General features: G+C 66.5%; 2 protein-coding genes across 2 annotated transcripts in view; one reads left to right on the top strand and one right to left on the bottom strand.

Annotated features, from left to right (window-relative positions):
- Positions 1-27050, top strand: part of Aatk (apoptosis associated tyrosine kinase) — a 28831-nt gene extending 1781 nt beyond the window's left edge. Inside the window, 14 exon segments of the mRNA XM_042669981.1 lie at positions 14118-14251; positions 16339-16486; positions 18376-18455; positions 18724-18842; positions 19144-19231; positions 19478-19611; positions 20813-20897; positions 20990-21111; positions 22114-22263; positions 22611-24264; positions 24266-25117; positions 25631-25742; positions 25838-26017; positions 26796-27050. Of these exon segments, the coding sequence (XP_042525915.1) occupies positions 14207-14251; positions 16339-16486; positions 18376-18455; positions 18724-18842; positions 19144-19231; positions 19478-19611; positions 20813-20897; positions 20990-21111; positions 22114-22263; positions 22611-24264; positions 24266-25117; positions 25631-25742; positions 25838-26017; positions 26796-26824 (3798 nt within the window). The 5' untranslated portion in view covers positions 14118-14206 and the 3' untranslated portion in view covers positions 26825-27050.
- The window catches only part of Baiap2 (BAR/IMD domain containing adaptor protein 2), a 164335-nt gene that overhangs the window by 68448 nt on the left and 68726 nt on the right, over positions 1-27161 (bottom strand). The gene's annotated exons all lie outside the window — the stretch shown is intronic.

The following is a 27161-nucleotide window of genomic DNA, read 5'->3' as shown; positions in this document are numbered from 1 at the left end:
CCCGTCCCCACGGCCCTGACCCCGTCCCCTCGGCCCTGACCCCATCCCCATGGTCCTGACCTCCTCCCCTCGGCCCTGACCCCGTCCCCACGGCCCTGACCCCATCCCCACGGCCCTGACCCCGTCCCCACGGCCCTGACCCCATCCCCACGGTCCTTACCTCCTCCCCTCAGCCCTGACCCCGTCCCCTCGGCCCTGACCCCGTCCCCACGGCCCTGACCCCGTCCCCTCGGCCCTGACCCCGTCCCCACGGCCCTGACCCCGTCCCCTCGGCCCTGACCCCGTCCCCTCGGCCCTGGCCCCGTCCCCACGGCCCTGGCCCCGTCCCCTCGGCCCTGGCCCCGTCCCCTCGGCCCTGACCCCGTCCCCTCGGCCCTGGCCCCGTCCCCTCGGCCCTGACCCCGTCCCCTCGGCCCTGGCCCCGTCCCCTCGGCCCTGGCCCCGTCCCCTCGGCCCTGACCCCGTCCCTGTGCAGGTCCGGTGCACTTTCCCCAGGCTCTGCAGGCGCTGTCACACTCTGAATGATGGTTTGCTGCGTGGACAAGGCAGCCGGGCACCTGCTCCGCGTGTGTACGCATGTGTGCAATAGCTCCGTCCGGCTCTGGCCTGGCGCTTGGGTGCTGCTCTGCGCGTCTGGCCAGCCGCTTCATCTTTGCTGAGATTTCATTCCATGCACACAGGGTGAAGTCAAGGCTTTTCACTCAGGAAATGCTGGGCCGCACACCACCCCAGTCCGGGAGCACTCTCCCCGTACGCACCCACAGCCGTGAGCTGTCACTCCCTGTTCTGAGGGGCACACTGCACAGTGGGCGTGGGTAGAGGGACCCTTCACCCTGACCCCTCCCCTGGGAGGTGGCTGGGTGCGGGGTCTGGTGTTGTCCAGCAGGCCGGCGTGCAGTGGCTCGTGGTGATCCCGGCTCTGAGCGTCAGAGTCCCCGCATGGGACACCGCTGCACCCCTCCTTGGTGCTCTGCGGCGGCCGTGTGTGCTGGACACGGCCAAGGACAGACGCACGCATTGAGACCCCGCTGCACGGGCTCACTTGTGAGGGATGCAGGGCAGACATGCCCACCCAACCCGGCACGGCCCCAGCGGGGGCCTCTTCCCCGGGGACCCACAGTCTCCCCTGTGCTCCCTGCGGGGACTCAGGGCTGCCCACCGGGCACGGCCATCTTGGCCTTCCTGAGAAGCAGGGCCCGGCTCCTGTCCTGCTCGGACCCGGGCCCCGCGGGCGCAGCGTTGTCCCCAACGGGGCTGTGGCTGCCCGGGCCTCTGCAGAGGCTTGCGGCCCTGCTCTCCATCCTGTGCTCCTGGCGATGGTGGCACCACGCTTAGCAGCTCTGGGGCTAGAATGATGGCGTCCCTGGCTCACCTTTCCCTTGGCGACAGGCCTTCAGGGTCTACCTAAAGCCGGCCGCAGCCGGCATGAGTCCCGGCGCTCCATGGCCTGGCCTCGAAGCCCCGGGAGGCCGCTGGCATGTGGTGGTGCTGCGGGAGGAGCCGTGTGACCGGGACCCAGGCTGAGGGGTGAGCACCAGGAGCCGAGGCTCAGGCACCGTGAGCTGGCCTGGGAGACACTGCATGGGCCGGCGCCGCTCAGGGCTTCTCAGCCCGGGCCCAGGTGCCCTGAGGGCCACTCCTCCCAGACCCGCTGGGAGGGCCTGCGGCACGGCTCCGTCCTGCGCCTGTGCCAAGATGTCCTCCCAGTGCCACGCTGGAGCACCCCCCCCCCCCCCCCCCCGCCGCGCTCTCTGGCGTCTGGGGCCTGAGTTCTGGGGTAGTGAGTCAAAAGGCCGGGAAGGCAGATCTTACTGCCCTGGGAGAATGCTGAGAGGCCTCGTGTGTGTGCGCTGGGGGAGGTGGACGTGAGGGGCAGTGCCTGTGTGTGTGTGACCCCTGCGGAAGAGAAGCCTGCACGTGTGAGGATTTTTACACTCCTGTGTGTGCTGGGCCAGTAGGCACAGATGTGTGTGAGGACTGTGATTCAGAAGTAGGGGTGAGTGATGGCTGCCGGGCACACGCGGCATTTGTGTGCAGGGCTGAGTCTGTGGGCACCGTGTGTGAGCATGTGCTAATACACATGAACCTGGCACTAGTAGCTCACGTCTATACTTAGCTCAGGAGGCTGAGATCTGAGAATCACAGTTCGAAGCCAGCCTGGGTAGACTCTTTTTGTTTTTCTGTGTTATCAGTTATGGGACCTGAACTCCAGGCCTAGGCGCTGTCCCTGAGCTCTTTTGCTGAAGGCTAGTGCTCCACCACTTTGAGCCACAGCTCCACTTCTGATTTTCTGGTGTGTAATTGGAGATGAGAGTTTCATGGACTTTCCTGCCCAGGCTGGATTTGAACTGTGATCCTCAGATCTCAGCCTCCTGAGTAGCTGGGATGACAGCGTGAGCCACCGGCGCCCGGCTTCCATCAGACTCATCTCTAATCAGCCACACACAAACCAGAAGTGGAGCTGAGGCTCCAAGTGGTGGAGCGCTAGCCTTGAGCAGAAGAGCAGGGACAGCGCCCAGGCCCTGAGTTCAAGCCCCAAAGCCCCACCAAAAAAAAAAAAAAAAGTGTGTGTGTGAGAGAGCTAGTGTGAGCTAGTGTGAGCTAGTGTGAGGAATGTATCACGGCATCACCTGGGCCCTCCAGAAGCCTGTGAACCCCAGGCTGACCCCCGCCCTGACCCCTGACCTTTGGGTACAGGTGACTGGCCTCGTGACAGTAGTCAGGCAGGCCGTGGTGGTGTCAGGGCTCCCAGCATGGCCTGCGGTCTCCGTGGCCCGCCGTCTCTGTGGCCATGTCACCCCAGGGCTAGGCCTGGTTTTGTCTCTACCCAAGGATGGAATCTGCAGGATTCGGCTCCTCTCGGAAGACATTGGCCTGAGGCCAGTGAGCGGCTGCCCCACACTGTCTGGGGCGGGACAGCCTCTCCGCCTCTCCTACCCAGGAGCCCCCAGCCCAGCTACTCGCCCAGCCAGGAGCCGGGAGGGGTGTCTGTGATGGGCTGGGCCGCGTGCTCTCGGTGCTCCCCGCCCGCCCGCCAGGGCTTCCCCAGCTGAGCGTGCTCACCCCCAGGTTGCGACAGTTCCTTCCTGTGCCCCACGCATTTGTGCCACCACGCGGGCGGGCGGAGGTGACCGGCCCCGACTGTCCAGGACGCTGTCCACAGGGCCTGCAGAACGGCGGTGAGGAGTGAACAACAGAGGGGTCGGGCAGAGGGGCCCCGGGACCCCCGCGCAGAACCCCCTCCCGGAGCACAGGGACAGCCGGGGCCCACTGCGCAAAGCCCTGCCCCCACCTGCTTCTAGAACATTCCCATCACCCCAGAAGGAACCCGGCTCCCCAGCCCTGGTGACTGTAGGCTCACCTCTGTGTCTGGGCCTGCCTGGGCTTTGGGGGTGTGACTCCACCCGGCCACCGCCATAGGCCCCAGAGCGTGGCTTTCTCCCTGCTGTACCGCGCTGCTGCGTGGTCTGCCAGTGTCCCCCGTACCCTGTAGGGCTCCACACCCGGTCAGTGGCCCTGGAGGTAGCATCAATCCAGCAGAGGCTCTGGGAAGCTGGACCCTGTCTTGGGCTGGCCTGGCAGGGGTCTTGGATAGGGGTCTGGGGCAGGGGGCCTAGGCCATGCCGTCCTGTGGACGGGGAAGGTGCTGTGCTGCAGGCCAGCCCACTGGCAGGCCCTGGCCCGGTTGAGGGGACCTGGGCAGGTGGTCCCAGGTGAATCCCAGGCATGGCTCCTGGATGGAGTAGGGTGTGGGGCGGGGCTGGGGAGAGTGCTGATGGACACCCCAGGAACCTGAAACCCTGGGGTGCGGATTTCAAGTCAGTGATACCTCTCACTGAGGGGTGAGGTGATGCTTCATTGGTTGTGGTGAGTAGGGGCTTTCTGCCCAAGATGGCTTTGAACCTCAGTCCTCCCAACTGCTGAGTCCTGAGTAGCTAGAATGACAGCCATAAGCCACTGCCCCCAGATCTACCATCTGATCCTAGCACAGCTCCACCATCTGATCCTAGCACAGCTCCACCATCTGATCCTAGCCCAACTCCACCATCTGATCCTAGCACAGCAGTTCCACCATCTGATCCTAGCCTAGCAGCTCCACCATCTGATCCTAAGCTAGCCCATCTCCACCATCTGATCCTAGCACAGCAGTTCCACCATCTGATCCTAGCCCAGCAGCTCTACCATCTGATCCTAGCGCAGCAGCTCCACCATCTGATCCTAGCCCAGCAGTTCCACCATCTGATCCTAGCGCAGCAGCTCCACCATCTGATCCTAGCCCAGCAGCTCTACCATCTGATCCTAGCCCAGCAGTTCCACCATCTGATCCTAGCCCAGCAGCTCCACCATCTGATCCTAGCCCAGCTCCACCATCTGATCCTAGCACAGCAGTTCCACCATCTGATCCTAGCCTAGCAGCTCCACCATCTGATCCTAAGCCAGCCCATCTCCACCATCTGATCCTAGCACAGCAGTTCCACCATCTGATCCTAGCCCAGCTCCACCATCTGATCCTAGCCCAGCAGTTCCACCATCTGATCCTAGCGCAGCAGCTCCACCATCTGATCCTAGCCCAGCAGCTCTACCATCTGATTCTAGCCCAGCAGTTCCACCATCTGATCCTAGCCCAGCAGTTCCACCATCTGATCCTAGCCCAGCTCTAACATCTGATCCTAGCCCAGCTCCACCATCGGATCCTAGCACAGCAGCTGCACCATCTGATCTTAGCCCAGCTCCACCATCGGATCCTAGCGCAGCAGCTCCACCATCTGATCCTAGCGCAGCAGCTCCACCATCTGATCCTAGCCCAGCTCCATCATCTGATCCTAGCCCAGCTCCACCATCTGATCCTAGCCCAGCTCCATCATCTGATCCTAACCCAGCTCCATCATCTGATCCTAGCCTGGCTCCACCATCTGATCCTAGCACAGCAGCTCCACCATCTGATCCTAGCCCAGCTCCATCATCTGATCCTAACCCAGCTCCATCATCTGATCCTAGCCTGGCTCCACCATCTGATCCTAGCACAGCAGCTCCACCATCTGATCCTAGCCCAGCAGCTCCACCATCTGATCCTAACCCAGCTCCATCATCTGATCCTAGCCCAGCTCCACCATCTGATCCTAGCACAGCAGCTCCACCATCTGATCCTAGCACAGCAGCTCCACCATCTGATCCTAGCACAGCAGCTCCACCATCTGATCCTAGCGCAGTGTATGCTTACTGCAGAAAAATGCTCCCAGCTCTCTGGAACTTAGGAAAAGCGCCACTCAGGTTCTGAGGTACTTGTTGGAGTTTTTCCCCTTTTCTGGACTTAGCTGTGGTTGGTACGTACATAATTCTGTGTCCTGTTCTTGCTTTTATTATTTTTGTTGCTGGCCCTGGGGCTTGAACTCAGAGTCTGGAAGCTGTCCTTAAGCTTTCTCTTTTCCTTTTCTTTTTTGTCAGTCGTGGGGCTTGAACCTGGGCCTGGGCGCTGTCCCTGAGCTCTTCAGCTCAAGGCAAGTGCTCTACCAAGTTAGCCACAGTGCCACTTCTGGTTTTCTGGTGGTTAATTGGAGATAAGAGTCTCATGGACTTCACTGCCCAGGCTGGCTTTGAACCACGATCCTCAGATCTCAGCCTCCTGAGTAGCTAGGATGACAAGCATGAGCCACTATGCCAGCTTCCCTAAGCTTTTTCACTCAAGGCTAGCTCTCTAACACTGGAGCCATAGCTCCACTTCTGGCTTTTTGTTGGTTAATTGTAGATAAGAGTCTCACAGACTTGCCTGCCCCTGCTGGCCTCTGACCTCAATCCTCAGCTCTCAACCTCCTGAGTAGCTGGGATGACAGGTGTGAGCCACTGGTGCCCGGCCTGCCCTTGCTTTTAACTGAAAGGAGGTATGGTAGGCATAGGTGAAGATGCACATTTCCAGGGTATCTTTCCCGAGTTTTGACATACGTGTCAAATGCATGTTAATACACACGGCACATGTAGGGGTCTGTGTGCGGCAGGCCGGCGCCAGCCTTCCTCTGCAGACTCTATGCCTCTCCATTTATCTCCTTTTGGTTTGTTTGTTTGTTGGTCGTGGGGCTTGAACTCTGGGCCTGGGCACTGTCCTTCAGCTCTTCACCTCAAGGCTAGCACTCTAGCCACTTCCGGTTTTCTAGTGGTTTATTGGAGTCTCATGGACTTACCTGCCCATGCTGGCTTTGACCCGCAGTCCTCAGATCTCAGCCTCCTGAGCAGCTAGGATGACAGGCGTGAGCCACCGGCGCCGAGCTATTATCTCCATTTATTTAAAACATCTTTCTATATTCATTTTTTCCCCCGTGCTAGGAGGGAACCCAGATCCTCACACATGCTCGGGCCAGTGTTCTTCAATGAGCTGCATGCCTAGCCTTGGTTTTATTTTAGTTTCTTTCCTTTTTTTTTCCCCTGCCTTGTTTTTTGACAGTACTGGTGTTTGAACTCAGAGCCTCATGATTTATAGGCAGGCATGCCACCACCCATGCTACACCTCCAGCCCTTTTTACATTAGGTCTGTGGGTTTTTTTTTTGTTGTTGTTCTTTTTGATCATGGGGCCTGAACTCTGGCCTGGGCACTGTCCCTCAGCTCTTCAGCTCAAGGCTAGCACTCTACCACTTGAGCCACAGCACCACTTCTGGCTTTTCCTGCTTATGTGGTGCTGAGGAATCGAACCCAGGGCCTCAGGCATGCGAGGCAAGCACTCTACCACTGAGCCACCTTCCCAGCCCCGTCAGGTCTGTTTTTGGGTAGGGTCTTGGGCTTTTGCCTTTGGTAGGCCTTGACCGTGCTCTTCCCGCCTGTGTATCCCATAGCCAGGACTGCAGAAGTGACTCTGTCTTTGAACCTTGCGCTCTGTCTCCACCTCCTGAGTACCGGGATGACACTTGGAAACTGCCACACCCAGCCGGCCTTTGGTCTTCCAGACAGGGTCCCTCTGTGGGGCCCAGGCTGGCCTTGGATTCTTAGTGCACCGCCACGGCCCTCCCAGAGCAGGGGTTACAGGTGGGCACCACCGCTTCCAGCTTTACGTTCACTTTAGATGTTTTCAGTTGTTGACGTGCCATTGCTTTTGAGTGCTCTTCCGCCATGGGCTATTTGAGGTGCTGCTTACTTCTGTACACACCGCTGCACGGGGCTCGTTTGTGTGCACAGCCTCTCTGTGTGGCGCCCCTTTGCCCATTCTTCCCTGCTCTGTGCTCATTCTTGGCTTGTTCTTCCATCGGTTGTGCTCTGGGTTCCTGCAGACACTCCCTCCCTATTAACTTCTTAGTTTGGATTTCAAGATGGGGAATTAACTAGCCAAAGGACCGGGAAGTCCCCAGGGCTCTTCCCACTTTCCACCCCAGAGCCCAGACCCCAGCTCTGTGTGAAACTCTAAAATGCCCCTGAGTGGACCCTGGACCCTGTTTTGATGAGCACTTCTTTGGGCATAGGCAGTTTGAGTTTCCTGGGTTGTGAGTGGACCTCACGTAGTTTGCTGTTTGTGCTCTGGGTCTTCTAGATTGTTCTACGAGAGTTTTTTGCTGGCCATGTGTTCTACACAGGAACAGCTTCTGCCCTGGCCAGCTTCCAGGAGGTGTAGTACCCGGGCTGGCATGATGCTTTTAATCTGGGTGCTCTTCATTGAAAGGACATTTTTATAACCAGATAGAATCTTTTCTATTCCTTTTCCTTTTGTTGGTCCTGGGGCTTGAACTCCAGGCGCTGTCCCTGAGCTCTTTTTGCTTAAGGCTAGTGCTCTACCACTTTGTCACAGCTCTGTTTCTGGTTTTTGAGTGGTTCACTGGAGATAAGAGTTTCGTGGGGACTCTCCTGCGGGGCTGGCTTCAAACCTCAGTCTTTGGATCTCAGCCTCCTGAGCAGCTGGGATTACAGGTGTGAGCACCAGCGTCTGGCTTCAGCTTCCACCTTGTTTTTGGCGATTCCTTCCTTACAAAGCTTTCCTCTGCTGTGGGGGCCAGGCTGGCACAGGGGCCAGGCTGGCACTGGCTGGCTCTGCTTCCCTCTCAGCACCAGCTACGCAGCCCAGCCATCCTCGCTCCCCTCAGACGCCCTGCCGCCCTTCCCAGGCGCGGCCTCTGGTTGAGCAGTGTCTTGGTCCTTCCTGAGATTGCGTTGGGGGAGGGCCCTGTGGGTGGTGGGCAGGCTCTCCACAGCTTGGCCAGCCTGTCTCCACTTTGCGCTGGTTATTTTTGTGGCAGGGTTTTCCCTCATGCCCAGGGCGGCCTGGGCTGTGACCCCCGGCGTCTGCGTCCCTGTGTCACAGGGAGCGACAGGCCCGAGCCACGGCGCCCAGCCACGGCCCCCGCCCCTCACTTGCCTCCCCACCCAGCCACCGAGGGACCCAGTCTCATAAGCATTTAGGGCAGGTATGAACCACCACGCCCAGCTTTATTGATTGAGAGGGGGTCTCACCGTTTTCTTTTTAAATCTGGGCAGGCCTGGATCGGATCCACCTGACCCACCTCTGGAGTGGCTGAGATGGCAGGTGTGAGCCATTCCACCCAGCTAGTTGGGAGCCTTAGTCCTGACAAGGAGCTCTGTCCCCTGCACCTGGGGATCCCCCCGCCCCCCGTCTCCGGCAGCACCCTCGGGGGCCGGCAGCACCCACCTGTGGGAGATGGGGTCCACTCAGGCCCTGTCCATGCTGACCACGTGTCTGCCTCTTCTGGCCAGGTAGGCAGTGGGGCGGGAAGGGGTCCTGCGTGACCCCCTCGCCTCCGGCCAGACTCCTCCACAGCTTCACCCACCCCATCCCCTTCAGGGGACCTGGGGCATTCGCATATTTTGGGGTGTGGAGCACGTGACAGCTGTGTGTAAGGGGACCTGGGCCGAAGGGGGAGTGAGCCCCGAGTGTCTGGAGGGGCACCACTCAAGCCGCAACCGTTAGCACTGGGGCGGGGGTCTGGGAGCACCCGCACCCCTCACCCATGTGCTGCCGCTCTGCCTGGGTCAGCGGAGAGGTAACTGGGCCACAGGGGGCCATGAGGGGCTGTGGGGGGCTGTGGAGGGCCGCGGGGGCTGCAGGGGGCCGGGGCCTGGCTGGCATTCCTTGTGGGCATGTCTGCTGAGGGGTGGGGAAGGCCTGGCACCCCCCCCCAGGCCTGAGCTGGCCCCGGTGCAGCTGGGCTGGAGCGAGCTGCCCAGGCCCACCCCCGCCCCCCAGCCCCCGAGCCCTGACCCCGACCTGCCCTCAGGTGCCAGGGCTTGCTCTGGAAGTCTTGTTTTTGCCCCTTTTCCTTCACTAGATGTGGAACAGGAGGCCTGGCCGCGCTTCACCGCACCCCCACGCCCTTTAAACATTTCTTATTTATTTTTATTTTTGCCACATGCCCTTTTATAGCCCCAGTTAGGGTCTTTTTAGCTGTGTCTGAGCCAGCCTCGAACCCATGCTCTTCCCCTCTGCTTTGGGAGCAGCTGGTGCAGGCAGGTGCCCTGCACAGTGCCTGTGGTCTTTTGCCAGGTGTCAGGAGCTTGGGGTAGCTCGAAGCTGACAGGTCCAGGGCTGGGAAGGTGGCTCAGGGGTAGAGCGCTTGCCTCGTATGCATGAGGCCCTGGGTTCGATTCCTCAGCACCACATACGCAGAAAAAGCCGGAAGTGGTGCTGTGGCTCAAGTGGTAGAGTGCTAGCCTTGAGCAAAAGGAGCTCAGGGACAGCACCTAGGTCCTGAGTTCAAGTCCTAGGACTGGCACACACACACAGACACACACAGAAAGCTGGTAGGTCCAGGTATGTGTGTGCCCCTGTCTGTGGGTGGGCAGAGGTGTGTGCGGTGTCTGTGGGTGGGCAGAGGTGTGTGCCGTGTCCATGGGTGGGCAGAGGGGTGTGCCGTGTCCATGGGTGGGCAGAGGTGTGTACTGTGTCCATGGGTGGGCAGAGGTGTGTGCGGTGTCTGTGGGTGGGCAGAGGTGTGTACTGTGTCCATGGGTGGGCAGAGGGGTGTCTGTGCCGTGTCCGTGGGTGGGCAGCGGCGGTGTGTCTGTGGGTGGGTGGCGGTCTGTGCCGTGTCCGTGGCTGGCGCTGTGCTGTGTCTGTGCCGTGTCCGTGGGTGGGTGCCGTGTCTGTGCCGTGTCCGTGGGTGGGTGGCGGTCTGTGCCGTGTCCGTGGGTGGGCAGTGGCGGTGTGTCCGTGGGTGGGTGGCGGTCTGTGCCGTGTCTGTGCCGTGTCCATGGCTGGCGCTGTGCCGTGTCTGTGGCTGGCGCTGTGCTATGTCCGTGGCTGGTGCTGTGCCGTGTCTGTGCCGTGTCTGTGCTGTGTCTGTGCCGTGTCCGTGGGTGGGCAGCGGCGGTGTGTCCGTGGGTGGGTGGCGGTCTGTGCCGTGTCTGTGCCGTGTCCATGGCTGGCACTGTGCCGTGTCTGTGGCTGGCGCTGTGCTGTGTCGGTGGCTGGCGCTGTGCCGTGTCTGTGCCGTGTCTGTGCCGTGTCTGTGCTGTGTCCGTGGGTGGGTGGTGGTCTGTGCCGTGTCCGTGGCTGGCGCTGTGCTATGTCCGTGGCTGGCGCTGTGCTGTGTCTGTGCCGTGTCCGTGGGTGGGTGGCGGTCTGTGCCGTGTCTGTGCCGTGTCTGTGCCGTGTCCGTGGGTGGGCAGTGGCGGTGTGTCCGTGGGTGGCTGGCGCTGTGCCGTGTCTGTGCCGTGTCCGTGGGTGGGCAGTGGCGGTGTGTCCGTGGGTGGCTGGCGCTGTGCCGTGTCTGTGCCGTGTCCGTGGGTGGGCAGTGGCGGTGTGTCCGTGGGTGGCTGGCGCTGTGCCGTGTCTGTGCCGTGTCCGTGGGTGGCTGGCGCTGTGCCGTGTCTGTGCCGTGTCCGTGCCGTGTCCGTGGGTGGGCAGTGGCGGTGTGTCCGTGGGTGGCTGGCGCTGTGCCGTGTCTGTGCCGTGCCCGTGGGTGGGCAGTGGCACTGTGCCGTGTCCGTGGCTGGCGCTGTGCCGTGTCTGTGCCGTGTCCGTGGGTGGCTGGCGCTGGGCCGTGTCTGTGCCGTGTCTGTGCCGTGTCCGTGGCCGCCGCTGTGTCGTGTCTGTGCCGTGTCTGTGCCGTGTCCGTGGCCGCCGCTGTGCCCTTGGCCGTGCACCGAGGCGCTCTGTTCTGGCACCTCCTCTGTCTTGCGCTGGGGGTGTCTGCGGGTCCCCCACCCCTGCCCCTGCCGGGATGGGTTCACCCCTGGATGGGACCGTGAGGACGTGCAGGTGGCTCTGCCTGGGTGTCTCAGGCTTGGCCGTCACCTGCTGCTGTGCGGGACACGGCAGGCGCCAGGTCACCCCGGCCTCTCCCCTCCTCCCCCGGCTGAGCCACGGAGCCCCTCCCCCCCAACCGTTTAAAGGGTCCGGAGAGCGCCACCTTGTGGCAGGAGAGGGTCCCACGGGTCTCCCCTGGTTGCCCCTGAAATGCTCTTTGAATAGAGCAGGGGTCCCCCAGCATGCTGCCCCCCCCCCGTCCTGGGGTGCCGCCCTCGGCTGGGGGTGAGTGGTGCTCCGCCAGCGCCTTCCCTCTAACAGTCGGTTGGTGGTTCCCAGGCCGTGGTGACACTGGGCATGAGTTCTAGGCTTCTGTCCCTCGAAGAAGGAAATGATCTATTGGGAGTCAGCTCTAATCATAAGGGCCCACGAATGAAAGGAGGGTGCTGCTCCCAGGGGATGCTGGTCGGGAGCAGGGCCCCCCAGCCCCCACAGCCACGTCCTCCCCCCTCCCCGCCCCAGTCCTGGCTCCCGAGGGCCTCTGAGTCCCTCCGGAGCCCCGTTCTCTTGGCTGTATTGTGGGCTGGCATAACCATGGAGCAGGGTGTTGTGGGGACAGAAGCAGATGTGCGTGCACGCGTGTTCCCACTTGGTGCACGTGCGTGTGTCTGTGCTGTGTTCCCGTGGCGGCAGGCGCAGGTCCGCCTGGCAGGGGGAACAGGTCCCCTCCCAGGGCTTCCCTGCCCGTCTGCAGGCCGGCAGCACGGGCCGGGCTCTGTGGCCAGCCTTGCTGTCTCTCCCCACGGGGCTCCAGAGACCCACAGGCACTTGGAGGTTCGAAAGTTCCAGGCTGCGGTTCTCTCTGCGACTCACGCCACACTGCGCTAACTGTCCCCCACCTCAGGGACTTGGGCACGGGGGGATGGCAGCCCCCACGGCGGCTGAGTCACGCTGCTTGCGCTCCGGGCAGTCCCCCGCCGCCCTCCCGCCAAGGCAGGAAGGCCTCAGCCTCTGAGGAGGGGAGGGCTGCGAGGCGGCGGTGGAGGCTGGTGGCGGCCCGGTCCCGGGCGTGGGAGGGGCTGTGGCCTGGGCCTCCTCCGCCGAGGGGCCTCCTCCGCTGAGGGGCTCAGCCATGCCGTCAGGGCTGCCAGGCAGAGCTGGGGTGGAGAGGACTGCGCCATGACACCCTGACCCCGAGGGTGAGGCGGGTCGCCCTGGGGACCCTGGATCTCAGGGGACGGCTGCTTCCTGTGTGCGTGGGGGATGCGGGGGACATAGCGGGAGCAGCGGTGGGGGGTGCGGGGGGTAGGGGGACGTGGCGCCCAGGCTGTGGCATCGGGTCCCTGGGTCATGTGACCCTCAGCGGTGAGGACACACGCACGTGCACACAGGCGTAGGTCATGCCTGCGCAAGTCACACACATGCACGCATGAAGTCACACAGCACACCTGTGCACGTCAACATTCATGTACATGTCGCACAGGCACACCAACACACACACGTGAAGTCGCAGCACATGCAGGCACGTGGTCATGCATGTGCAACATCATCCAGGCACACAAGGATGCATGTACACGCTCGTGCATACAAGCACACCTGTGCACATAAGCACACACTGCAGGCTCACATGGAGACACGCATGCACAGAGGCACACGGGGACACAGTGCAAGGCACATGCACACATGCACGGGTCCTCATCTGCACAGAGGCAGCCAGACCCAGAGCCTCCCTGTGGATGGAGTCCCCTCTGAGGGCTTTCTGCTTTGGGCCCTCGGTGCAGGGGGCGGGGGGGGGGGGAGGGGCTGTGGGCATGGCTGTCCCCTGTGTTCCCAGCATCCCAGCAACTGCCTGTGCCTGTCACCATGACCCGGTCCTGCTTTGCTGGTTGGCCTTGTCCTTGTCACCCTCCTCAGCCGCCCACGGCCTCCTGCTCCCGCGGCCTGGGCCCGCAGGGTCCGCGCTGGCCCATGTGGTCAGCACTGGCCCGCAGGGTCCGCGCTGGCCCTCGGCTCACACTGCCTCTGGCCATCCAAAGCATAGCGGGGCCTTGTCAGCGGCACCCGGGGCGGTGGCGGTGGTGGTGGCCGTGGCTGCCTCGGCGGGCTGCTGAGTCACGGAGAGCCACGGGGGCCGATGGCTACGGACATGGTGCCTGAGGGCTGAGGTGGTCAGGACACTTTCAGGGGCCATGTGGGGACATGGGGCAGAGAAGGCCTCTGGGACGTGGTAGAAGCCAGAGCCCGGGGCAGTCCGGCCTGGGCAGAGCCGCGGCTCCGGGCTCTGTGCTCCGGGCTCCAGGCTCCGGGCTCTGGGCTCCGGGCTGGCTGCACCTGTGTGCGCGGGTCCCCAAGCCCCGGCTCTGCGGAGCTCCAGTTTGGGTGGCTCAATGGAAGGGGTGGGGCGCCTCAGTTTCCCCATTTGGGAGAAGAGAACCGTGTAACCAGGTGCTGCGGGAGGCGCCCCTGTTGTCCTCAGGGCAGAAGTGGCACCAAGGGGCCTCGGTGTGAAGCCAGGGGGCTTGCTGCCCCGGGAACGCAGGCCGGGGGAGTCTCTTCCCTTGGAGGCCAGACCTCAGGGCTCAGACCTCCAGTGTGGCCAGTGGCGCAGCCGGCTCCACAGCCTCAGAGGGGCAAGGTGGGGGGACCAGAGTCTGGAGGAGATGCAGGGTAGCATCTGGCCTCTTGGCCTCTCGGCAGCTCTCCAGGAAGCCCAGAGTTGGGAGCTGGGCCCGGTCTGGCCATTCTGCGAACTGCAGGAGTTCCGGTGACCCCCACAGGGGTACAGGCTCTGACCGCCAAGGCCAGCCCGCCGTCCACCCGCTCGGGGCCTCGTCAAGTGCCCACCTGTCCGAGCAAGGGGTCAGGCGCTGGTCAGGCCCAGCCCCGACGGCAGCGGGTGGGGACCGTGCGCCGGCGCCTCACGCGCCCCTCTCTCGGCAGACGGCGCCCCCCTCGGTGAGCTCTCCTGGTCGTCCTCCCTGGCCGTGGTGGCCGTGTCCTTCTCCGGCCTCTTCACAGTCATCGTCCTCATGCTGGCCTGCCTGTGCTGCAAGAAGGGTGGCATCGGCTTCAAGGTGAGGCCTGGGGGGAGGGGGCCTGGGGTCCCATGCGGACGTCCTCTGGGGCAACAAGGCCCCGTCACCCTGGCCTGGGGCCCCCACCCACTTTTGGGTGCCCTGGGCAGGGTCCTCACACTGTCCTGTCCTGGTGGTGGGAGCTGGGGATGGCCGGGAGGCGTCATGGGCTCTAGACTGACGCGGGGGGGGGGGGGAACTCCCCGAGAGGCCCGGACCCCACTCCGCTAGAGCCCACCATCAGGCGTTCCTTTGGGGCATCTTCTGCCCCTGGTGTGGGTTTCTAGAAGCCAGGCTGCCATCCATGGCCACCGTAGCCACTGCTCTTCATGGACCGTTCGCTGAGGCCCTGCGGCCTCCAGAGTCCCTGCGAGGCTGGGCTGGGGAGGAACCCCTCTTCTGGGGTGATGGCCGAGAACACCCCTCGAGGGGCACCTCCCGCTCTGGCAGCCCCCGTGGGCCCCCCGCCCAGCAGCGGCACTGAGTGAGGGGCGGGAGGAGCACAGAGTCGAGCTCCAAGCCCAAGCGCCTGCCTGGGCCTCGGTCTGCTGGTCAACACATTGTGGCCAGGCAGACTCTCCCACCATCGGCCCGCCCTGGGCACCGGCTGGCCCCGGGCATCGGCCAGGCATTGGCCGGCCTTGGGCATCGGCCGGGTACCGGCTGGCCCTGGACATCGGCTGGCCCAGCCCTGGTGGAGGCCTCAGGCTGGGCAGAGCCTCCCGGGGCTGGATGCAGCCCCCCAGCTGTGTTTCAATGGCAGCCCCCTACTAAATGACCTGTGCCCAGCTGTACCCCCATTTTAGGGAGCCCAGCACCTCCTCCGTGCCCGAGGGAGCCCCATGGCAGGCAGGCAGCAGGAATGTGGTCCTTGCCTTTCCCAAAGCCTGAATTTGCTGGCTCAGTGATTCTTCTAGAACCCCCCCCCCCCCGCCAGGGGGGCTGAGGGCTACATGGCGGGGCTGTGGCCCTGCCCTGGCGCCCCCGCCCCGGGACACCGCCCCTCACCCACAGGCCCTGGGCCATTGTGTAGCGGCCCTCCTCGGGCCCTGAGAACAAGGCCCCACACAAGGGCTCTCGGCCCCCTCCTACCCGCGTCCTCCTCACCATCTTGGGAGCCTGGTGCCCGGAACATTCCAGCACCAGCGTGCCTGGCGGGAGGGCTCCCAGCCGGCTGCCGGCCCGGGCAGGGCTCTCTGCAGCGCAGGGGGGGCAGCTCGGGGTCCTGGTCCTGGAGCCGTGCAGGGGGTGCCGGCAGGGCTCCCATGCTCACTCTGTGCTACCTGCTGGCCCGCTGTGCCAGCACTGCCCAGCGGGGCCCCAGGCACAGGGGGCAGGTAACGCCGGCCGGGCGGCGGGCTGGCCTCCTGGGGGGGGGCTGGCCAGACTGGCCTCCCTGGGGCGGGGGGGGGGGGGGCGGGCGCAGAGCCAGAGTGTGGATCGGGGGAGGGGGTTGCCAAAGCACCAACAGCGCTGTCCCGCACGCAGCTCAGCCTGTGTGCAGACCCCACCTGGACCCGGGAATCTGGCCAGAGCCCCAAAGCCCACTTGCAGGGAGGATTCGGAGACCCTCAGAGGGCGGACGACAGGGAAGGGCCTGGGCTGGCATGGGTGGCCGGGTCCCAGCCGCTCAGTGCCTCAGTTTCCCCACTGGGCGCTGAGGGTGTAGGGTGGGGCAGAGAGGTCTGGGAGGGGCAGAGGCCCGGCTGTGGGCTGTCACTGTCCCCCACCTTGATTTTGGTCTCAGTGGGACTTGAGCAGATTTTGCTTGAAGTGCTGTGGGAGCTGGTGGAGGGGAGCTGGGGAGGGCTGGGGGAGTCCCCACAGATCCCCGCAGCACAGACAGTGCAGGGACCGAGGGTCTTGATAGCTCAGCAGCTCCCCGTGGGAGGCGCCGCCCAATCAAGGGCCTTGGGCTGCCGGCGGCCTGGACACCGCGGCCAGTCTGTGTGCATGGCCGTGGGGCTCACGGTCCCTCCGGAAGGGACTAGAGGCCGCGAGTGGGGAGCGGTGTCGTGGCCGGGCTCTGCGCTCCGTTGGAAGGCAGGGAGCGCCCCGGCTCACGGTGGTGCCGCCCTGGCCCGCAGGAGTTTGAGAATGCCGAGGGGGACGAGTATGCGGCCGACTTTGCAGCCCAGGGCTCCCCAGCCGCCGCCGCCCAGAACGGGCCCGACGTGTACGTCCTGCCGCTCACCGAGGTCTCCCTGCCCATGGCCAAGCAGCCTGGCCGCTCAGGTGAGGGGCGCCCGCCTCCCCGCAAGACCGGGCTCCGGGCTGGGTCAGCAGGGCCTCGGCCCTGGAGGGTGGCTGAATCGGAGGGGCGCTCCCCCTCTGGGCCTGGTCAGATTTGAGGACGGCCTCTGCCTGTCACCCCCCCCCCCCCCCGGGGTTAGGGTACAGAGGGCAGCCATGGGGCGGGGCTCTCTGGCCCCGGCATCGCTTGCTGTCTCTGGGACGCTCACCCCAGATTCCCGCTTCCATGCACCCCCCCCCCCCCCCCCGCCCCGCCTGCCCGGGGCTGTGGGTGCCATTGTGCCTGCTGGGCGTGGCCGGCCCACGCAGCCAGGGCAGGGGGGGGGGGGCTGTGTTGACTCCCGCCTGGGCCTCAGGAGCAGGCCAGATCCCCCCAGGGCGCCCTGGCCTCTCCCCGCAGCTCCCGGGCTGGGGCCGCTCTCTGCATGAGGAAGTGGTGGTTCTCAGCCTCCAGAGTTGACATGCAGATGGTGGAGACTCAGGAGGGTTCCAGTTCTTTCTGGGCATGTCAGGGGGTCCCCAAACTCAGGCCACCTCTGCGATGACCTGCTCCCAGGTGCCACCTAGACATTCCGGCCACTGGCTCCCCCCCCACCCCCAGGGAGCCCTGCCGGCTCTGTGGGGCTCTGTCGGCCCCAGGGCCGCCCCCGCCTGACCCCACGGCTTCCTAACACCGCCTCGCCTCCTCGTGTGCTGGAGGCCTGTGGAGGCTGAGGGGGCCCTGCCGCCAGCCCGGCCCTCAGGACGGGGCATAGACGCGGGCACCGGAGCACTCTGCCCCACCGCCGCCCCAGCAGGGAGGGAGCGTAGGCAGGGGGTCGGCACATGGCATGCGGCCTTTCCGGGTACACTGGGGTCCATCCTGGGGTGCTGCCCCCCGTTTCCCGGGCAGGGCGAGGTTGTACTTGAGATCCCACCGGTTCTTGAGACCCAGCTCCTGGGATGAGAGGGGCCTGGGGCAGCAGAGGCTGCATCTCCCCATTGTCTCATTGTCTCGGCTTTCTTGGGAGCGTCCTGCTTCCAGGGAGGAGAGACTTGGGGCGAATCTGGGGTCCACACTTAGGAGGCGGACGGCGGCTTGGTCTGGCCTCGGTGGCTGCCACGTGCCCGCAGCAGGGCCTGCAGTCGCCCAGGACAGGTTACGGCGGGGAGGAGCTCCAGATAGACTCCAGGGAGGAGCCGGGGCTGCAGCGCCAAGGCCACCGCCACCCTGGACTCTGTCAGGCCCTGGTCCCCAGGGGCCACTCGCCGACCCTGGGGTCTCTCTGGAGCCAGGCCGGGCCCCTGTTCTCCTCCGCACCGGAGCAGCTGGCGTGGGAGCGGAATTTAGGGAATCTGACGGGGCATGCGGGGGTGCAGCAGCCACGGCCCCTTCCCGGCCCACACTGACCCTTCCTTCCCGCTGACCTCACCGGCCTGGCGAGCAGGAGAATGGGCCCAGTGTGGCCCGTACGGGGCTGTGCCAAGCAGCCCCCAACAAAGGGCCCTTTGGTACGCCTGGTGTGGGCCTGCCAGCCTGAGCGAGGGCAGGGTGGCTGCTGACCTGCCTAGGCCCCGCCCCGGCCTCCGCCCCGGCCAGTCTGCCAGGCGCTGCCCTGCAGTGGGGCCAGCTCCGTGCTTGGTCGCCTCTAGCCTGGCTTGTCCCCGCGGTGTGGGGCACTCCCTCCCCAGGGCAGAGATGCCCAGATGGAGCTGGTGGTTGTCCCCGAGGGATGCTGCTCCCCCACCGCAGCTCCCAGTCACCACCTCAGCCTCTGAGCTCTGCCCCCACCTCCCTCTGCTAATGCTGGGAGACCTGGGGTAGCTCCCCAGGGAGGGAGACAGGGGTGGAAGAGGCCAAGAGGGACGCTGAGCTGGCCGCCCTGTTACAGTCCAGCTCCTCAAGTCCGCAGACCTGGGTCGGCACAGCCTCCTGTACCTGAAGGAGATCGGCCACGGCTGGTTCGGGAAGGTGAGCGCCGCCCCGGCGGGCGGGAGGGGGGTGGAGGGCAGCCAGGGAAAACGCCACGGGCCTGGCTCCAGCCTGGACGGGGCCTCTGGGTCCCCTGTCCTCACGGGGGACAACCAGAGAAAGCCAGGGCAGGGGGGGCTTGGAGCTTGGCGCAGGGCGGAGCTTCCCTGAGAGCTCTGCAGGCTCTAGGAGTGCCAGGAGGGCTCCAGAGCCTTCTGTGGAGGAAGCCCCGGGGGGGCTGGGGCGGAGGTGACACCGGTCCCCGCAGGTGTTCCTGGGGGAGGTGCACTCGGGCGTGAGCGGCACGCAGGTGGTGGTGAAGGAGCTGAAGGCCAGCGCCAGCGTGCAGGAGCAGATGCAGTTTCTGGAGGAGGCCCAGCCCTACAGGTGGGTGGCGTTGCGGGGGAGGGGCGGGTCTGTGTCCTGCGTCTGGGGGCGCCGCGGGGGAGGGGCGGGTCTGTGTCCTGCGTCTGGGGGCGCCGCGGGGGAGGGGCGGGTCTGTGTCCTGCGTCTGGGGGCGCCGCGGGGGAGGGGCGGGTCTGTGTCCTGCGTCTGGGGGCGCCGCGGGGGAGGGGCGGGTCTGTGTCCTGCGTCTGGGGGCGCCGTGGGGGGGGGGGGCGGACGGGGACCGTCGCGGGAGGGGTGGGTCTGTGTCCTGCCCTGTGCAGCCAGCGTGTGGCTCTTGCAGGGCTCTGCAGCACAGCAACCTGCTCCAGTGCCTGGCACAGTGCGTGGAGGTGACGCCCTACCTCTTGGTGCTGGAGTTCTGCCCGCTGGTGAGTGGCAGCCGCACGTGGCGGGGAAGAGCGGCGCCCTTCTGCGCTAACCTTCCCTGCAGGCAGGCCCCAGGGGCCTGGTCCTTCTTAACGTAGAGCCCTAGGAGGCCCCGCCCTGCCGCCTGCCCCGGGCAGGCCTGCCGGGAGAGGCCGGCCCAACGGCACGAGGGGCCGGGGCGGTCAGCGTGGACCTCCACGGCGGCCCGGGGCAGCCGGCGGGTGACCGCCTGTACTTCCTCTCGGCAGGGGGACCTCAAGGGCTACCTGCGGAGCTGCCGGGCGACAGAGGTCATGGCGCCCGACCCGCTGACCCTGCAGCGCATGGCGTGTGAGGTGGCCTGTGGTGTCCTCCACCTGCATCGCAACAGCTACGTGCACAGGTGAGGACGCGGCGGGAGCCGGCCGCCAGCAGCCTCTCCCTCCCCCCCCCCCCCCCCATACAGCGCCCGATAACCACTCATCCTGCAAGGAATTTGCTAGCTTCGTTATATTTGGGGAGTTGGGGGAAGAAGGAAGATGGGAGTTTGAAACCTGGTTTATAGAATTAAATGAAGAAACGTCTGCTGTCCCCGGATGGGCCCCACCCAGGGCCCCCACTTTCGTCCTCGGGCTCTGTGGGGGAACCTGCTGGCCTGCAGTGGGAGGGACAGCCCCGTCCTGCCCCCGGGGGTCTAAGGATGGGCCGGGACCTCAGCCTCCTGGGGCTGGGCTAGAAGACAGGCGGGGATGAGTTCCCCGCCCGGATGCCGCACGGCCGTCCTCCCCAACAATATCCTGGTGCTGAGTGGTGACTCCGGCAACTCCAGCATCAGTGATTTTGTTGAAGAGGGTGGCTGCCAGCCTCCCGAGCCGCCGCGCGCGCCAGCCGCCCTGCCCCGGGCCCAGACAGGCCGAGTGCTCAGCGAGCAGCAGTAGCGCAGCTAAAGAGACCTGCCCCTTACTGTCCCCCTGCCCCGGGCCCCAGACGCCCATGGGGCCGCAAGTCAGGCGGGGCACAAAAGCTGGCAGCAGGGGCCAGCTGCTGCATTGGAGGTAGTCCGGGGGTGACCTGGTGTCCGCCCCGCTCCTGGGGCCTCAGCTCCAGCCCCGAGTGGCAGGGCTGGCCAGGCCCTGGGACCCTCCCTCCCCCCCACCCCGCCCCATTCCTACCTCCCAGGGCTCTGGGCAGTGGGGGTGGGCAGGACGGAGGGGAAGTCACTGGAGACACCCAGGACGAGGGATACTGGCTTGGGGCTCCTAACAAGCAGGTTAGAGACAGTGACTGTCCCAGCGGGAAGCTGGGAGGGGCAGGAGTTCTAGAGCTGGCCGGGCAGGGCCTTTGCCGGAACTTTGTGTGTTCCAGCCCCTTCTAGCCCCATCTGGGCCTCGTTTGCATCGTCACATTCAAGCCATGTCTGCTCTGGCCTTCCGAATTGTGCAGGGCAGGGCCTGAGGTCAGGGCTGGGGTACACTGGGCGGCTTCTCAGACCCCGCCACCTCCCACCAAAGCCCAGGACACCCCGAGGGACAAGCCATCCAGGGTGGGCAAAGGTGTCCCGGGGCCAGTGCGCCCGGCTCAGCTGCCCCTGCCTCCCCCTGCAGCGACCTGGCCCTGCGGAGCTGCCTGCTCACAGCTGCCATGTCGGTGAAGATCGGCGACTACGGCCTGTCTCACTGCAAGTACAGGGTAAGCTGGGCCTGGGCAGCACCCGCGGCGGTGGGCGGGCATGCGGGCACGCGGGCATGCGCGCGATGCTCAGCCTGCCCCTGCGCCCACAGGAGGACTACTTTGTGACTGCGGACCAGCTCTGGGTGCCGCTGCGCTGGATTGCGCCCGAGCTGGTGGATGAGGTGCACGGCAACCTGCTCGTGGTGGACCAGACGAAGGCCAGCAACGTGTGGTGAGCGTCGTCCTGGGCTCCGGGGCCTGTGCGTGGTCAGGTCCTGTGACCGGGACCACCCCCCCATCTCCGGCGTCTGAAGCCACCCTGTGGCTTCCCTGGCTCACATGGGTAGGAGCCAGCAGCCCAGCAGCTGGGGTTCTGGGGCCCCAACAGAGCAGCCAACATCTGTGCCAGATTCAGGTCCAAACCCCAGGTATGTGCGGGGGTGCAGCCTTGATTCTTCCCTGTCCCTGGAAAGGTGTGGCTGTCCCTGGGGGAAAGAGGCCAGGTCGTGTTGGGGTGAGGGGGGTTGTCTCCTCAGCCGGGAAGCCCCCACCTTGAGCCCCCAGAGCTGGGTGGGCCAGACTGGCCTTAGAGTCTGAGGACGCCGGTTCCTAGCCGGGACGGGTCTCGGCCTTCCCTCTGGTGACCCTCAGAGCCTGCACATGGACCAGCTAGCTCCTTTCCTGAGTGCCGATGCTGCCCATCTCCCTAGCCTTTTCCTCCGGTGTGCCCGTCCTGCCCCCCTCCCGTGGCTGGCTCCCTGGTCACAGCTCTGGGGTGGGTCTTGGTCGCTTCCCCACTCCCAGATTGACCCGCTCCCCCAGCCACCCGGGTCGGCGAGGGTGCGGAGCGCCGGGCAGCACTCGCAGGGCTGGTGCTCGAGTTCCATCTCCCCCCCAGCTCTGCTTGCCGGACCTGCTCCTTCCGGCCCTCCCCAGGCCCACAGCTCGTTCCGGGCTCAGCTCTCCCTCAGCCCAGAGCTCTCACAGCCTAGGCCTCCCCGGCTCAGCCCCCTCCCGCTTCCCCGGGCAGCTCCTGGACCACACAGCCCCTGCATGACCAGCGTGGAGTGAACAAGTGGACCACAGTGGACTTGGCCCGTGTGGGGCCAGGCTCTCGGGGTGCCGGGCTTGGGCCCGGCTGGCGGGGAAGCTGGTGCAGATCTGAGCTCGGGTCCCAGAGGGGCTGGCACACTGTGAGTGTGCCCGGCCGGAGCTCACCGCGGCTGTCCCGCAGGTCCCTGGGCGTGACCATCTGGGAGCTGTTCGAGTTGGGTGTGCAGCCCTATCCCCAGCACTCGGACCGGCAGGTGCTGGCCTATGCTGTCCGCGAGCAGCAGCTCAAGCTGCCGAAGCCCCAGCTGCCCCTGGCCCTGTCTGACCGCTGGTGAGGGCCGGGCTGGGCTGAGACCCCAGGGCACGGGCCACATGGCTCCAGGGCTGGGTCCCCGCTTTCCCCAGCCTCCTCTCAGCTGCGGCCTATGCCCACACCCCGCCCCACCCCGGGTCTGGGTCCCACCTGTAAGCGAGTGGAGGACTCCAAGGGAAAAACGCTTCTCTCCCCCCCAGTCCCCCACCCCAGCTCCCCCCCCCAGCCCCCTCCTACACCCAAGGCCTGGGGAAAGCACTCAGAGTTCAGGCAGCTCACTCTACTCCCTGGGCAAGGGGGCCATCTTGCCTCTGGGCGTAGCTGGCCACCGCAGGGCCTGCGTCCACCATGGGACCTCCCTGCAGGTACGAGGTGATGCAGTTCTGCTGGCTGCAGCCTGAGCAGCGGCCCACGGCGGAGGAGGTGCACCTGCTGCTGTCCTACCTGTGCGCCAAGGGCTCCACGGAGGCGGAGGAGGAGTTTGAGCAGCGCTGGCGCTCACTGTGGCCAGGCGGCGGCGGCAGCTGCTCGGACCCGGGCCCGGGCACCGCAGGCCCTGCGCTGGGTGCGGCCGAGCTCCCCAACGCCTCATCCTTCCCGCTGCTGGAGCAGTTCGCCGGCGACGGCTTCCACGTGGATGGAGACGACGTGCTCACGGTGACCGAGACCAGCCGAGGTCTCAACTTCGAGTACAAATGGGAGGTGGGCCGCGGGGAGGCACTCTCACCGCCCGCCGCCCCGCGCAGCCCGGGCCGGGCCGGGCGCCCGAAGCAGCTGCGCGCCCTGGAGGACGGGGCGCCGCCCGGCGTGGTGCCGGTGCTCAGCGCGCACAGCCCGTCCCTGGGCAGCGAGTACTTCATCCGCCTGGAGGAGGCCGCCGCGGCCGCGGGCCACGACCCGGACTGCGCAGGCTGCGCCCCCCGCCCCCCCGGCGCTGCCGACCCCGATGACGATTCTGACGGCAGCACGGCGGCCTCGCTGGCCATGGAGCCCCTGCTGGGCCGCGTGCTGCCCACGGACGGCCCGTGGGGCGGCCGTGACCACCACCTGCGCAGGGGCTGCGCCCAGAGCCCACCCTGCCACGCTCGCTCACCCTCGCCCACAGCCCCGATGCTGGCAGACACCGGAGAGGATGATGCGGACTGGGGTGTGGCCTTCTGCCCGCCCTTCGAGGACCCACTGGGCACCTCTCCCATGGGGAGCCCGGGGGCCCCGCCGTTCCAGGACGAGGAGGAGCCAGGGGAGGCTGAGGCTCGGAGGGCCACCCAGCGTGGACACTGGAGCTCCAACATGTCGTCCAACAACAACAGTGGGAGCCGCGACCCGGAGTCCTGGGACCCGGGCTACGCGGGTAGTTTCACAGGCAGCTTCGCGGATGACCACCTCAGCCCCACCCAGACCCCACCGGCCTCCCCAGAGGCCGGCCAGCCCCCGGAACAGGAGGACCCGGGAGGGTCTCTGCCTAGGCCACATGCAGCCTGGCCTGGCCGGGAGCCAGGCCGCTGCCTCGGCCTTCCCTCCCTGCTCCCCACCCCGGCCGTGGCCCCCGCCTCGCTCCCCTGGACAGAGGAGGCCGTGGGTGGGGGGCACAACCCCCAAGGGGAGCCCGTGCTTGCCCGCGAGGCCGAGGGCATCCCAGGGCCCCAGCTGCCCCTTCCTTCTGTCCCCTCCCCCTCCCGCGAGGGAGCCCCGCTGCCCGCGGAAGAGGCCAGCGCTCCCCACGTCCTTCCCGCCTCACCCACGCCCGCGGGCGGAGTGGCGACCGCCCCCGGTGCCCGCAGCCGCGCTCCCGAGCCGGCGGTGCCCGGCAGGGAGGAGGAGGGCAGCATGGGGGCCGCCTCGGGCGTCTTTATCGACCTGTCCGGGGAGGGCCCCCCAGCCGGGAAGCCAGACGCCGCGCCGGCCCCGCTGTGCGCGCGGCAGAAGCCAGCGGGGACTCCTGACTCCCTGGACTCGCTGGACACCCCGTTGGCAGCTAGCGACGGTGGCTGTGAGGTCCTGAGCCCGTCGGCCGCCGCCCCCCGCCGCCGGGCAGCCCCGCGCGCTGGACAGCGGCTACGACACGGAGAACTACGAGTCCCCTGAGTTTGTGCTCAAGGATGCCCATGACACAAATGAGGAGCCAGCCTCTGGGGGCGAGAGCCCGGGGCCTGAGACCCGGCTCCCCACCGCCCCGGGCGGCCTGGGTGAGAAGAACCCCTATCGAGACTCGGCCTACTTCTCCGATCTGGACGCCGAGCCGGAGGCCCCCCTGGACTCTGAGAAATGCAGCGAGGCCCGGCTGTCCCCACTGGAGCTGGGCCTGAAGAGCCCGGCGCAGGCCGCCCCGGCTCCCACTGGGCCTGGAGGGCCAGGGGCGGCGCCAGGCTCTGGCCTGGAGGAGGCGCTGTCCCCCGGCAGCTCCAGGTCAGGGCCTCCTGGGGACCAAACGCCAGTCGAGGTGCGGCCTGTGCCCAGCCCAGGCCGCTCCGAGTTTTTCCTGCTGACCCCCGTTCTGCTGAACGCGGGTGGCGATGGCACTGCGCCCCAGGGGCACGCCCCACTGGGCTCCCTCAGACCCCCGCTCTGCCTGGCTCTCCCCGGACGCCCGAGGGCCTCGGAGGGCCCGCCGGAGGAGGAGGAGGAGGACAGCGAGGACAGTGACGCGTCGGACGAGGAGCTCCGCTGCTACAGCATCCAGGAGCCGAGCGAGGACAGCGAGGAGGAGGCGCCGGCCGTCCCGGTGGTGGTGGCCGAGAGCGAGAGCGTGCGCAACCTGCGCAGCCTGCTCAAGACGCCCGGCCTGCTGCCCGAGAGCCTCTGTGAGGACCTGGAGCGCAGGAAGAAGGCCGTGTCCTTCTTCGACGATGTCACGGTCTACCTCTTCGACCAGGTAGGCAGGCCCGGGCGGTGGGGCCGTGTGTGCCGGACTCAGGGCCTGTGGGAGGGGGGAAATGGGACCCAGGGCAGGTGAGAACAGGGGTGGGGTGGGGTGGTGGTGGAGGAACCTGGGGTGGGGGGTGGGACCCGGGGTCCGTGGGGGGGGGGGGTGGGACCCGGGGCCCGTGGGAGAGGGAGTGGGACCCGGGGCCCGTGGGAGAGGGAGTGGGACCCGGGGCCCGTGGGAGAGGGAGTGGGACCCGGGGTCCGTGGGAGGGGGGGGGACCCGGGGTCCGTGGGAGGGGGGGGGACCCGGGGTCCGTGGGAGGGGGGGGGGGACCCGGGGTCCGTGGGAGGGGGGGACCAGGGGTCTGTGGGAGGGGGGTGAGGGGCGGGGAGTGGGACCCGGGGCCCGTGGGAGGGGGGGACCCGGGGCCGTGGGAGGGCGGGACCCGGGGCCTGCCGTGGGTGCGGCCAGACGCCCCCGCCGGGCGGCCCCAGCCACCTGCTGCTCCGGCCTCTGCAGGAGAGCCCCACCCGTGAGCTCGGGGAGCCCTTCCCGGGCGCCAAGGAGTCGCCCCCCGCGCTCCCCGCGGGTGCTCCCGGCCGCACGCGCCCCGACGCCCCGGTGGAAGAGGGTGAGCAGGGGGCGGGGCGGGCGGGGCTTGGCGCGGGGCGGGGCTTGGCGCGGGGCGGGGCTTGGCCCTCCAGTGACCGCCCACCCGGGTTGCAGGCGGGCTCGAGTGGGACGACCATTTCCGGCTGGCCAAGTCGCTGGGCACGGCCACGCCCCCCGCGCCGGCCACGCCCCCCGCGCCGGCCACGCCCCTCTCGCGCTTCACCGTGTCGCCCGCACCCGCGTCCCGCTTCTCCATCACGCACGTGTCCGACTCGGAGGCCCAGTCCGTGGGAGGTGAGGCGGGAAGGCCACGCGGCGGGGTGGGCGCCGTGTCCGGGGCGTTTGGGAACGGGCCCGCCCCGTCAGCTCCTGGCCTGGGGCCCAACAGCCGCCCCGGCCCGTGTGGTCGGTCCCTGCAGCCTGGCCTCCCCACGGAGCGGGGAGATCTCTCTAGAAAGATCACCCCAGGGCAGGCTGCAGGAAGCCGCCCCCACTAGCTGCAGCTGCTCCTTCCAGAATGTTCCCAGACCACCCCTGCCCGCCTTGCCCCCTCCCCGCTGCCCACCGCAGAGCGCCCCGCCAAGCCCCGCGTGGCCGCCGCTGGGCCCCGCTGCAGTGCCTTGGCACAGGCCGGGCTCCTCCCCGGACGGGGCTCCCGCAGCCCGCAGCCCGCAGCCCAGCCCCCAGCCCCTCCGGCCTGCCTCTCACCCTCCCCGGGCCCGCAGACTTCCTTCCCCAGGTGCCCTGGGCCTGTGGCCGCAGACCCCAGGAAAAGACCTACCCCCCCTTCCTAGACAAGCAGACCACCGGGAAGCGGCTGGACAAACTCTCTGGTCAGGCCTGTTTCCCCAAGGGCCGAGTGTGTGGTAGGCCTGGCCAGGGTGATGACGGCGGGAGACGGACCCATCGCCAGCCCAGCAGGGCCTGCGTCCTCCTCCACGCTCACCCAGCCTCCCCCTTTGCCAGGCCCCGGTGACCAGCCCCGGGGGGGAGGGTGCATGGAGGCCTGAGACCCAGGGGGCTCCACCCTGTGGTGGCTGGCGTCACTGGAACCCCTGCTATCCTGTCCCAGGCAGCAACGAGGACGGTGACCGGGAATGAGTGGGAACCACAGTAACCCAGTGGTAGCAGGTCCCAGGGCCACGGTGTACCCACAGCGTGCTGGAGCAGCAGGTGGACGAAAGGCCCGACTCTGGCACTGGACAGCAGACTGGCCGTGCAGCCACTCCCAGCTGCCCGGGGACAGAATGTGACCAGGACACTGGAGTTGTCTAACAGCCCGACGAGGCCCGTAGCCTGGGGGCCGTGGGTGTCTGTACACACACATGCTCACACTGGAGAGGGCCCTGCCCCGTGGGTGACTGCCCTCCATTTGCAGCTGTCCTGCAGCAGCAGCTGCTGTTGGGACTGGCTGGCTGCGGTGCCCTTGGCCATGATG

This window comes from Dipodomys spectabilis, unplaced genomic scaffold (genome assembly GCF_019054845.1).
Source record: "Dipodomys spectabilis isolate Male_0828 unplaced genomic scaffold, ASM1905484v1 ptg000512l, whole genome shotgun sequence".
NCBI classification, from domain to species: Eukaryota; Metazoa; Chordata; class Mammalia; order Rodentia; family Heteromyidae; genus Dipodomys; species Dipodomys spectabilis.
This window is presented reverse-complemented; position numbering and strand designations above follow the sequence as displayed.